Source organism: Caretta caretta, chromosome 10, assembly GCF_965140235.1.
Source record: "Caretta caretta isolate rCarCar2 chromosome 10, rCarCar1.hap1, whole genome shotgun sequence".
Lineage (NCBI taxonomy): Eukaryota > Metazoa > Chordata > Testudines > Cheloniidae > Caretta > Caretta caretta.
In genome coordinates this window covers 15,846,817-15,859,493 of record NC_134215.1, presented here as the reverse complement: position 1 = coordinate 15,859,493, position 12,677 = coordinate 15,846,817, and the positions used below count along the sequence as shown (strand labels likewise).

The following is a 12,677-nucleotide window of genomic DNA, read 5'->3' as shown; positions in this document are numbered from 1 at the left end:
TTGCCATCTAGCAATTAACACTAGCAATAATTTAAACCAAGATTTAACATCAAAGCAACTGGGGATAGAATTAGGATTTATATTCAGGATAACTTTGTGTTATGCTCGACTACCAATGCATCAGCAAGACTGATTGCAAGGATTCCTCTTCTGCAGTCAGTCTTAACATCTGCCAAAAAGCTCAGTTACATGCCTGGGTGTAAGTGAGCTATGCTATGCATTACATGATTTGCTTGCAATTTATGGAGATGCCTGCACCAAAAATTACATAAAAGTTCCAACATGCTCTGTTTCTGCAGTTTTTCAAAACAGCTGCCAAAAATAGGTGATAGTTATCATCCGATTTCAGCAAGGAATATTAAAACCGCAGTGTACTTTTGGTCTGGAACCAAGTCATGGGAAAATAAGTAACTAAATGTTGGTGGGGAAATTTTTAACCCACCCCTCTGAAAATATAAAAATGCTCCTCTTCCTGTATTTAACTATAACACTTTATCAATGGACTAAGTAAATAATTGAGACTTAGCAACATCCCAGTACATGTGCTGTAAGACATTTATCAAAGGAATGAGTAGCTTCAGTCATTTTCAGACATAAGCTAAACTGCTAATATTAAGGATATACAATTAAAGATACTAATATTAATGTACATCAGTCAGTGTTCATTATGATAAATGAAGGAATTGGGTAATAACCACTCTATATTTGTGTATCACTGGTGATATTTTTACCATTTGGCATTGGATAACAGACTTGAGGAATGATGCTGAGCACTTTTTCATCTATAGCAAGCACAGCATTTTTACAAGGCAGGAAATGGTTAACATAGCTGTTTTACAGCTGGGTGACAGACACAGAGAGATTAAGTGACATGCTCATGGTTACACAGCAAAGCCTTGATCCTGTGGCCCACCCACATGTAGCTTGTTGCAGGATCATGGCCTTTGATACTGGCAGAACTGGGATTAATACCTAGCTTTCCTGCTCCCCAATCCTGCTAGAATGCGGCTGCTGCACAGTAGATGTTAATAAAAAGATAAAGGAAAATAATTCCACTTGAGAGAGTTACATTTTAGGCCATTAGCACTTTTTGACAATATAGGCTATAGCCTACCACTTGCTTTTTAAATTAACCAGGAATTTATTCCCTGCTATGAGCCATGTGTCAACTCCTCTTACATTTTTTCTCTAAAAGTCTCACAGCTGGGACTGAAAATAGATTATTTTTAGATACCTTGTTAGCATCCCTTTTCCTCAAGGATCATAGAATTAAGCAGAAACAAAACTCAACCAAATCAGAGCAATTAAGCGCTAAAAGATGTCATATTGTTTAAGATCATCAAAAGTGTGTCTGTGGTGGGTGGACTGGAAAATGGGGCTGGGGAACTGGGAAAGGAAGATATGAGAAGAGAAAATAAAAGACAAGAAGTTTTTTTGCAGAATTTTTTAATAATTGTTTTCCTTCTTCCAGCCACAACTTCAACATTGTGAGTGGTCGAAAAATCACGAAGTGCCTGCTTTTACACTGAAAACAATGCCACATGACCAAAATACATGTACATTGCAAGATCTCTTCACAGTCCCATATGTGGAGTTAACATACAGGCATTTTACTAATGCCATGAGACAATATAAAAATGTACAAATATGTGCTGAATGTGAGGTGCTTGTTGGAGGAGGGAATTGGAAGAGACTGTCCATTGTTGATTTTGGTCTAATGCTCTTTATGCCTTCACCAGAGCCTGGAATTCTGTTAGAGAAAGAAAATGAGAAAAGCAGGGAATAAAACAAGATGAAAGTGGTTATTAAAGCCTTTGGAAAGAAAACTGTCCAAAAATCCTAAACGAGGGCCCACCATGTTGTCGAAATAAACTACTTGAAGCTACTGCTAAATTGAAACACAGAGGGTGTAGAAAATCTTCACTCCTTAAAACAGATTGTATGCTGAGATGAGGAATGTCTATAAATTCATATTTCTTAGGAAATCCTGAGTTAAAACTGAATTTTATTTAATCCACTGCACCAGGGCTTCCAGCTGGAGTGTGAGCAATACCCAAAATGAAAGAGGGTGGATTCGGACAGGATTGTCACTTTCAGTATGAATTTTCTTGCTTTTGTAGCTTCCAAATGAGGCTAACATTCCAAGGGAATGTTAGCAGTGACATAGTTTCAGAGTCAGAAATGTTATCGTTAAGGCGCTGTCTGAGATCTGTGTAAGATGATGTCCTATTTGGGGTTTATAAGTAGAAGCTACAAGAGCTGCTGCTGAAGCACATTCCTGCTTCTCCTCCCGAACTCCGGCTAAGATTAGCACGTGTGTCTGTTCGGTTTGTTGCCACCTGTCTTAGTCTGGCCCAGTTTTCAGCAACTTTATCTCCAGTACATGATCCATGATGCCCTATTTGCTTCTTTGCGAGTTCAAAAAGAAATTGCCCAGCCAGCCCATATCTTTCCTCTTGGGTTTTTAAAAGTAATTTGGTCTAGTTTCTCATAGAAGTGCTGCCCAGTGAAACTTGCACTGATCAGATTATTGTCTAGCACAAATATCGTCAGACAAACTCTGAATGAGTGCTGGGTGTTTAAACGCATTACAGCATTTGTAGCATCCTTAAAAAAAATGACAATCAATCTTTTTACTGTATTACTGAGTATAGGTCGAGTGTTCACCTGTGGTCTGATGTGCAGAGCACCCACAACTGTAATTAAAGTCCATAGGAGCTGCTGGTCCCCAGCACCTCTGAAAAATCAGGCCCCTAGAGTCGATGAGCCTGATCTTGCCTCCACTGAAAGCAATGGCAAAGCTATCATTTACTTCAGGGGGTGCAGGATCAGGCTCCATCTAGGGCCTAATTCTGCTGCCATGGATAGTGACAATAGGAGTAAATTGATTGAAGCCAATGAAGCTACGCGTTTGTAAAACCTGTTTCAGGTGGAAATTGGGCCCTATTACTCCCCTAATTATTAGTGCTGTAAATTTACTTTCAGCCTGAAAATACATATTTGAAGAAACCAAAACTTACTGAAGATCACATTGAAAAACTTACCATCCACTCCAATTTTGCCATCACCATCAGTGTCACCTGCAGCCATGAAAGTCTTGGTCTCAGTAACAGTTAGAGCTCTGGCACTTGAGGAGAAATTCTGCAGGAACAGCCTGAAATAAAACAGAGACATTACTAAGTGTTATGTGTATTAGGGAAGTGCTTAGAGCCCACAGTCAGCATGTGGCCCCATCTTTCTGGGTGCCGTACACAGAGTTCTGTGACACACTGTTCTCTGAGATGGCTTTGGTAGTTCTTTCTCACCTAATTTAACAGCCTAAACCCCACAAATGAATAAGGTCTAATCAACATATGTGGAAATTCCTAAATTTATTTCACAAGCCAATGTTAAGACCATGTTCAGAGACAGCCAAGATGCTCGAGTTTATTTAAAAGCAGCAGAGAACAGGATGCAGAGAACATCCAGAAGCCTACCTTTTCTAACAAGTAACAGTAGCTATGCTATACTTACTTAAGCTCTTCTTCCTCAATGAAGCCGCTCTTGTCCTGGTCAAGGATTGCAAAAATTGTCTTTACCTGGTCAGTAGACTTGCCTTTTAGACCAACTTTGGAGAAGAAAGACTTGTAGTTGAAAGAGTCAGCATCTGGAAGAAACAAAAACCTGTTGTTTAAAACCTTTTCTCTTGAGGCTATTACTGTTGTACGTATTTCTAAAGCACCCATCCCCATAATATCTGTGTGCCAGGCTCAGTGCTCCAATTCAGCTCCTGTTGCTTTTGTTCCTCAGTGCAGCACACTAGACACAGAGGTGAAAGTAAGCCGGTCTGGTCTGGTACGGTGTACCGGCAAGAGCCAGTATGCCGTGCCGGACTGGACCGGCTGCTCCGGCAGTGGGGCTTGGGCAGCGCTTTAAAGGGCCTGGAGCTCCCCGCAGTGGCAGGACCCCTGGGCCCTTTAAAGCACCGCCGGAGCCCGGCTGCCGGAGCCAGGCTCAGGAGGGGATTTAAAGGGCCCAGTGCTCCTGCCACTGCGGGGAGCCCCAGGCCCTTTAAAGCGCCACCAGAGCTCTGGCAGTGGGGCTCGGGTGAGGGCTCCCTGCAGTGGCCGGAGCACCGGGCCCTTTAAATCCCCGCCTGAGCCCGGCTGCTGGAGCCCCGGGGCTCTGGCAGCCGGGCTCTAGCAGGGATTTAAAATGCCCAGAGCTCTGCGGCGGCTGGATCCCTGGGCCCTTTAATTCACCCCTGAGCCCCAGGTCTCCCAGCTGCCTCTGCAGTTGGGTGATTTAAAGGCCCCATGGCTCCCAGCCAGAGCCCGGGGCCTTTAAATCACCTCTTCCGGTTGAGGCCACACCTCTTCCTGTTGAGGCCACGCCCCCAATCAGGACTCTCTCGTACCAGTAAATCCTTTAAGTTACTTTCACCCCTGACTAGACATGATCTAAAAGGAGCTTCCCCTTCTAACGACTGTAGGCCTATGGTTGGATATCCTGTGGCGAGATTCGTGTTTCCTGTTAGAATGGACATTCTGCAAAGCCCCTGAAACTTATTTCAATCTACCTCAGGCAATTACAGTAAACATATAGAGTATGTGTCTCTGACATAAAGCCTTCAGGCCAAACCCTGAAGCCTTTACTCCAGCTTCACTCAGTCCTTACACAGGCAAAGGCTTCAAGAGAAAATAAATTTCGTCCAGGGTCTTCAACTGTCTCATGGAATATACATAAATGTGGGCCTAATCCTGCAAGGCAGGACCTCAATGAATGAATACTTAAGGACAAATCCTCAACTGGTTTAAAATTGGCATAGTGCAATAGAAATCAGTGGAGCTACACCAAATTTATACCAGCTGAGGATTTGGCCCTTTAACTCCAGTTTGCTGCTGCACATTTAAGGGAATGGTACCCATAAAATAACCTGTTGTAGGTCTTTTTGACTTCAGGCGGCTACCTTGTAATGCAGCTACAAAGAGATCTTACAGGGAAGGGATCTACAGAGAAAATGATAGCCATGTCATATTAAGATGTAAAAATAATGTATGTCTCCTCATTGCAGAGGGACCATTCCTTACCCTGGCAGCTGGTAAGAGCAGCTTGAATATCTTTAGCAGAAAGGATGTCAGTCATAGCCATTGCTGAACTGCAAAATAAATGTGAGCTATTTAGTCATTAAAATAGCTTCTCCATCTCTTTCACGCAAAGGCTCTGTTTGAAGTTGCTGGTGTGACAATGTCTGATAAAGGATGCATTATTCATCTAATTGTAAATGGAGCATACAGTAACAGATGTCTGCAGCAGGTGCTTCCACTTGAAGCTGAGGAATGAGTGAGGAATTCCACATGACAGGGTGTAGGGCCGGAGTAAGATATGATGTCTGAGGAGCATGGGAAGAGAGCAAGTCAAAGCTGTCTAGCACCCCAAAAGTGTGTGACTTCTGCGAGGATTTCCCTCGAAGTGGATTATTATTCATTTAAAAGGTATTATATATACAGTCAAAATGTATCTACAGAGTACATAAAACAGAGGGCCATTTTTATCCTTGGTAAAGTTCTTGGAGCTATTTTGCCTAGAATATTTTAAAATCAGATCATGATTATCAGTAAATGGGTTGATATTTTTAAAAACTGAAAACAAATTATAAAATGAAGATTTATTCTAATTTAATTTTAAAGGAATCTAAATGCACAGGAACAAATTCAACCTGTGTCTAGCTCTACTGACGTAAATTGAATTACACCAGAGATGAATTTGGCTTCTTGCATTTATGTTCCTATAGAAGACTAACTCCCATCATAGCTGTCTAGACAACTGTTCTTCTTAAACAAGTTGGGCTGCTTTATCTAGGCACAGAAGTAGAATGAATTGGATTTTTACCCAAATGCCTTCATTTTGGTAAATTGATGTGCTGAGAGTAAACCTTTGAAGTCTGAAGGAGGGAAGCCAGTTTATTCTAAAACATCAGCTTTTAACAAAGATCCACTTCTCCGCACTGAACCAAAGATGACTCTGGAGGCTCTGTCTGACAAAGCTGTGTGTTGATTACCAAAAAGTTGCTGAGGCCCTAAATCCCAGTCTATTCTGTTTGTGGGAATGTAATTTAATATTAATACAGTTGCATTGCTTAAGTATTCTCCATTGAAGATTTCAAATTATATCACAATTATTAATGAGTTAAGATTCACAACATTTCTGTGAGGTAGGTACATATTGCTTATGGATGGGCAACTGATGCACAAAGGAGTGACTTTCTGAGGGTCACAGAGATGTCTATGGCAGAGCCAGGAACAGAATCCAGATCTCCCAAGTCCCATCCCAGTGCTTTCCCCAAAAAACTATCTTTCCCATATAAAATACTTATGGAAAAATTAAAGATGTTTCCCCTTTTGTTTTCCTTTCTGGGCACATGGATGTGGGGGAAGATGGGGTGGCTAACCAATTATGACCTATGTGCCCTCTTAATCAGATCTACATAAGTTGGAAACTTGCTCAGGCAATCAGTTGGCTATGTCAATCCAAACTGATTTCTGAGAGAGGAAATAAACAGTTAATCATGTAGCTCTGGCTTGTCCTTGCTTGCAGGTACTTCAGAGGGTGCAAAGAAACAATCGGGCAAATTCCCCACTGGTCTCAACGGGTGCATCTCCAATTAAGTTTCTCCACTGGTGTTTCTTCCGCATATGCTAGCAGTGAATTTATCTCAGTGACTTCTTGTGAATACTTGCTACCATTGCTCTCAGCACTCATTAATAGGGAGTTATGCCAATCACCCACTTCTCACTGCTGATGGTAGAAAAAATGAAGGGGAAAAGTTAAAGGCGGGGGGGAGGGGAAGTTGGAGCATGCCATCATTTCTGAGAGGAGCACCATACTGCCATTTCCCTCCCACTAGTCTGATCACTGATTTCATTCTACTCTAGATTGTAAAGGTATGTCAGACTGCAAGGATTATAAGATTTTGTTTTGCTTTTAATTGCCTAGGTTCTTTCAGTTTATGAAGCGTTTTCTTATTCTTTTTCCAAAAGCAGAGGTTCTAATGGTCTTACCTTTGTGGTCTTCTTGGCTGGACAAGGAGGCAATCTAGTTGGAAGGAAAGCACTTGCTGTGTTTCTCCAGCAGAGCTGAGCTTGCTTATATATACTTTAAGTTGTATACCATATACAGATTTTAGATTTCAGCGTCATGAAGGGGGAATGGTGTCGAATGAACTTGCCTAACTAATCATCTTACACTATTTTTATCTCAAGAGAATACATATGATATTTGCAAATGAAATAAGATAAGTGGCAAGATATGTAGAAAGGACTGCGTTGTATTAAATTTCTTCTGATTTAAGCAGAAAATATCAACTTCTTCATATGATCTAGGCCACAAACGAACAATCTAATACATTTGATCCCAGTACTCAGATGAACTGAAGCTGGACCGAATCTTGATGAGATGCATTAGATAGATGCATTAGATAAACATTTTAATGTGATAACTTGTTATATTATTGTAGACAAGGCTTGGGGTAAAGGAAAAAAAGGAAGTTAAAGTTTACTCATGTAAGGAATATTGCCATACTGAAATTTTGGGTAGCATACAGTTTAAGAAGAATAATAGTCATTCTCACAAGGATTTTGGGACTGTTGTCACTTTAAAAACAGTGACTGTAATGCTGCAATAGGTAAAATAATATTATGCCAGTCCATCTGAACAGCAAAAAGCATCTATTTTTGTAATGGTTGAGGAATTTGGTTTGTTCCTAATCAGAACCTGAGAATTCTTTAAAGTTAAGAAGCAGCACCCATGTTTAGCTGTGTTATGTCTGACTGATAGGAATGGCCTGATCTATTTAGCTGTCTCTGAGATGAAAGCCCCTGAGCTTCAGCTTGAGGGATCTTTGCATTTATAATAAAAAAGAGGGGAAATTTTCTGAAGCATCACTGCAGAGGACACTCTGAAAGGGATGTCTTTACAATTTTTAAGCTGTTTCAGATCTCTTTTAGGTATCTAATCCTCTTAATTTTTTTCCCCATTGCTGTTTTCCAGAGTTGCTCTGTGCTATGGTACACTTTTCAAAAATTTAAATAACTGAGAAACAATTGAATTGTCTGAATTTTCTTTTATGAGATGTAATGTACAAATATGGCAGTGCCTAGGTTTAGCTGATTTATTTCAGAAACTGTTAATTTCTGCTAGAAAAATTACCCTCCATTTTTTTTTCAAATCAGAAAATGGCCCACATTGTGCCAGCAACTGATATGAAATCAGGGGGGAGTCCTGCATAAAAATGGATGGCATAATATTGGCTAATGAAACTAAGTTAAGGAGAAAGGCAAAATCTGCTAAAACTCTGGGATGGCATGAGTATAAATGAGAATTTGAACCACGGGTGTCTATGTCAGCGGATGCTTTCAATTTTTGAAGCAATAGCATCTCATCTTGCTCAGAGCTAATTCCACATATGTTAACCCCTCACCCCCATTCTTCTATTTAAAAATAGCATTGATTACTATTATTTGTTTTAGTGACTGGGTCCCATAACCATTAGTCTGCGCTTAAGTGTGTGAACCACTTGAGGACAGAAATGTGTTTTTGTTTTCCAATGGGTTGTAGCCAGATGATTCCTTTTGTTTGCTGTAATTTTAAGGACAGATCCTGAATCAAATGATTTACAGCCCCAGACAGTTGAACTGTGGTCAGACTCTGGCAAATTTTGGAGCCTGGTTTTCACTGAAGTTGGAGGCAGCAGAGATCCAAAACATGTGCAGTGGCTGGCAGGATGAAATGCACAGAGATCATGTAACACTATTTACAGCCAGCCTCCAACAGCCATTTTAGCAGCAAGTGCTACTTTAGAGACTGCAAAACACATCTGTCTGTCTGGCTGATTTTTATTTTTTTTCATCAAAGCCTGTTAATAGCCTTCCACCAGCCACCCAATTTAGCAGGGGGAGGGAGATCTGTGTAGCATTAGGAAACAGCAGGAAGTAAGGAAAGGATGATCCCCTTCAGACAGACAGATTCCTTCTGAGGGACAGTTTAGACCAAGGGACCTGCACCATTTCAATCCTCTTACATCTGGTTGCCTGCTATAGGATTTCTTGTTTAATGCATGAAGAAGCAATGGTATAAATACTGTTCTCTTTCCATTTTAGGCCTCCAGTCTTGATTATGATTTTAACCCTGCTAGTGCCAAAATTATCTTCTCCCCCCAGGTCAAAAGGCCACGTTTTAGACTAGAGGACATTAAGTTGCTCTCTTTTGGAAATCAGGATCTGTGGGGCCATCAAAATCCTCCTCTCTGCCCCCCTCCCCATTTCCTCCCCATCTGTGTAGTGTGCTGTGCCAGTTGCATAATATATTCCTGTTGTCCCCCTTCGCCCTAGAGGTGGCTGCATTTCACTGGTGCAGTGATTCTTGTATGTTGTAGTTAGGCAAATACTGCAAACATTTTCTTGTGACTATACACTATAATTTTCAATTTATTTGCCTAGGCCTCCCTTGTATCTCTTTTGTGTTTCATTTCCATGCATGTTCATGAAAAGTGAATTTCAGATTTTTTCTAAAGCTGCATTTTATAGTTGCACACACGAAACGTGACAGATCCCGGTTGTCAGTGGGCAGGATCAAACCTGGGACCTCTGGAACAAAATGTATGAATCTCAACTACATGAGCTAAAAGCTACATGCTCTTAGCTAAGGCTGTAGCAGACTCATTAATCTCTAAGTGGTGTGGGTGCCTCTAGAGGGGGACAGAGCACCCACCCAGCAGGCTGGTGTTACACATACAGCTTTTAACACTGGATTGAAAATGTCTGTGCACTCATCAAATCAGGGAATAGAAATCATACCAAGTGACTTACTTCACCAATCATATATAACCAATACTATTTGAATAGTGAAAACAAAGTATTCATTCAGCTTGTATAATATTTTGGGATCCTACAAGACAAAAGTGGTCCCAGTGGCCTAATGGATAATGCATTGGCCTTCTAAGCCAGAGGCTGTGGGTTCAATTCCATCCCATTTGTGGTGAAGTGCTTCTTTGTTTAATAGACAGCAGGTTTAAAACAAACAAAAGGAAGTATTTCTTCACACAACACATGGTCAACTTGTGGAACTCTTTGCCAGAGGATGTTGTGAAGGCCAAGACTATAATCGGGTTCAAAAAAGAACTATATACATTCATGGAGGCTAGGTCAATCAATGGCTATTGGGCAGGGATGGTGTTCGTAGCCTCTGTTTGACAGAAGCTGTGAATGTTCATTCCTTCTCAGGTACCTGGCATTGGCCACTGGCAGAAGACAAAATATTGGGCTAGGTGGACCTTTGGTCTGACCCAGTATGGCATTTCTTACATAAATCACATAAATTTATTATTATGCCAGTGGACCATCCTGTTTGTTGAACAGATATTCTAGGTTTGAGAGCACTCAGTTGTTCTGTTTTCTATTGTATAACATTGTACGGAGAAGTTTTTACTTTCTGTGAAGGTGATTGTAGAGTCACAACTTTCAGTAATTGCCAGGGATTCTAGCAGACAGACTGTAACTGTATCGTACATGGGAACATTTGTATTAAAGTATTTTCCCTCAAGAAGGTAGTGAAAGAGAAGCATGTAAATAGCTGCTTTGCTGGCAGGAAGCAATGCATGAAAATCAAATAAGATCTGGCTTATTTTGTGCAGACTTTAATTAACTATAACAATTGTTAGATAACTTACTGTATGGTGATAAATTGATGTTACTGTCTGAAGCCACATACTTACAATTTATGTGATTGATTTTAAGAGGTGCTGAGCACTCAGACCTCCCATTGACTTCAACCAAACTAACCATATATATACTAATTACAAACCTTTCTACCTAGAGTCAGACCTTACTCTCCTTATTTATGTGAGTCAATGGGATTACACCTTATTCATACGAGACAATGGGATTATTTGCATAATACAAGCAATATTTGTATTTAGCCCCTCATCTGTGATTTGCTAAAGATGAGTGCCAACCCTAGATCCAAAACTTTAGGGAAACTTGGATCCAGATCTGAATTTCACATCTGGGCTCTATCATGCTAATGGCCTCAGATCTGATCACACCTGCACTTTTAAGGTTTTCATGTCTGAATCCACTCTATAGATCATTCCCATTTCTAATGCTTACTAAACGAGTGTGCATGTGAAGGAAGTAAGAAAAAGGCTTTTTCGGATAAAGACTTCCTAGATGAATGATATATTAATCCATTTCATCCATTGGATTCATTCATGAATCCATTTAATAGAACATTTGAACTTCAGGGTGATTGTTTCTGTGGTTTGAAAACCCTACACAGACCACATCAGAAAAATACAGCAACCTGCCTGCCATAATACTAAAGTCAAAAGCTACTTCATTACCTAGTGGAATGCCACCTGCAAGGATCCTAACAAGATGGCCAATGTAAATGTAGGCGAGGGATAACCTTATCATTAGTTGTGTGGGAAAATAACTTCAGCTACACCAAAGCAATCTTCAACACATGAAGAAAATATTTTATATCTAAGTCATAAGCAAAAGTTAATGATTAAAAGAAAAGAGCTACTTGATGTTTGTCTGGCCAGTTTTTTCCTCCTAAGTGTAAAAACAATAGGATAATCAAAGGAGGACATTATTCATGCACAGGCAACCTACAGAGCTGGTTGTAGCTTTGCATTGTGCCCACACCTTAGAGCAAAGTTTTCTTTAATAGCCTAGAGAGACTCAACATAAGTCACTACAAGTGCACTGAACCTGCAACTTTTACGTATGTAGTAATCAGCTGAAGATATTGGGACTATTTGCATGAGTGTTGCAGAAATCAGCATAATATTGACCACAGCAGGAAGGAAGCTCTTTGGGGCAGGGACCTTTTTTGATTCTGTGTTTGTATAGCACCTAGCACGCTGGTGGCCTGGGCCATGACCAGGGCTCCCAGGAACTACAGTAATAAATAATAATGTAATTGTATGTCAGATTTGGAAAGTTACCAGAAAATTACAAAAATGGATGTGGCATAGTTGTCAGCAAACCCTTCCAGACATAGAGGGCCTGATTCTCAGTTACACAAGGCTGCTTACACTACTCTGGCATGTAAAGAGGCTTTAACGTGGGAATAAATTACATTTACACTCACTTTAATGCCCCTTTATGCTACCAGAGCAATGTAAAGGGGCCTCAGGGCAACTGACAATCTGATCCAATAGGCCTACGGCCAGATTTTGTCCCACATCAACATAATTATTTTAAATAACAATTTCTGGGATCAGTGAAACTGCATTGGAAAATTGTTGTCATTGAAAAGGCCTGCAAATGACTGCCTCAGCAAAAAATTGTTAGTCACAGGAGACTGTCAGACATACTAATATTTGAGATGAATCCAGGTTTATTTTTTGGGCTGTATCAAAATGTAAATCTGGGAAACTCCATGGAAGCCAGTGCGGCTAGAACTGTATGAAATCAGAATCAGGCCCATTATTTCAACAATGCCCTCATCTGAGGCTGATATTATTGCTGAAATGCAATGCATTCGTTTTTCCTATAACTGAGTTACCTGTCAAGCCTATACATTTCTAGCTTACTGAAAGCATGTTTGCTATAATAAAAATGTTTCCTGCCATAAAAATTAACCTTACAGATGCTGTCTCCGGTGCACAAAAACTACCAAAGCACTAACAATAA

General features: G+C 40.4%; 1 protein-coding gene across 1 annotated transcript; it reads right to left on the bottom strand.

The window, feature by feature from the left end:
• Positions 1 to 665: 665 nt before the first annotated feature.
• LOC125643767 (parvalbumin beta) lies at positions 666 to 7,148 on the bottom strand. Its single transcript, XM_048866918.2, has 5 exons — positions 7,041 to 7,148; positions 5,070 to 5,137; positions 3,514 to 3,646; positions 3,045 to 3,154; positions 666 to 1,750 (listed from the first exon to the last, which is right to left on the bottom strand). Exons 2-5 carry the CDS (start codon positions 5,128 to 5,130, stop codon positions 1,725 to 1,727), a joined length of 330 nt encoding a protein of 109 aa, XP_048722875.1. The 5' UTR covers positions 5,131 to 5,137; positions 7,041 to 7,148; the 3' UTR covers positions 666 to 1,724.
• Positions 7,149 to 12,677: the final 5,529 nt, after the last annotated feature.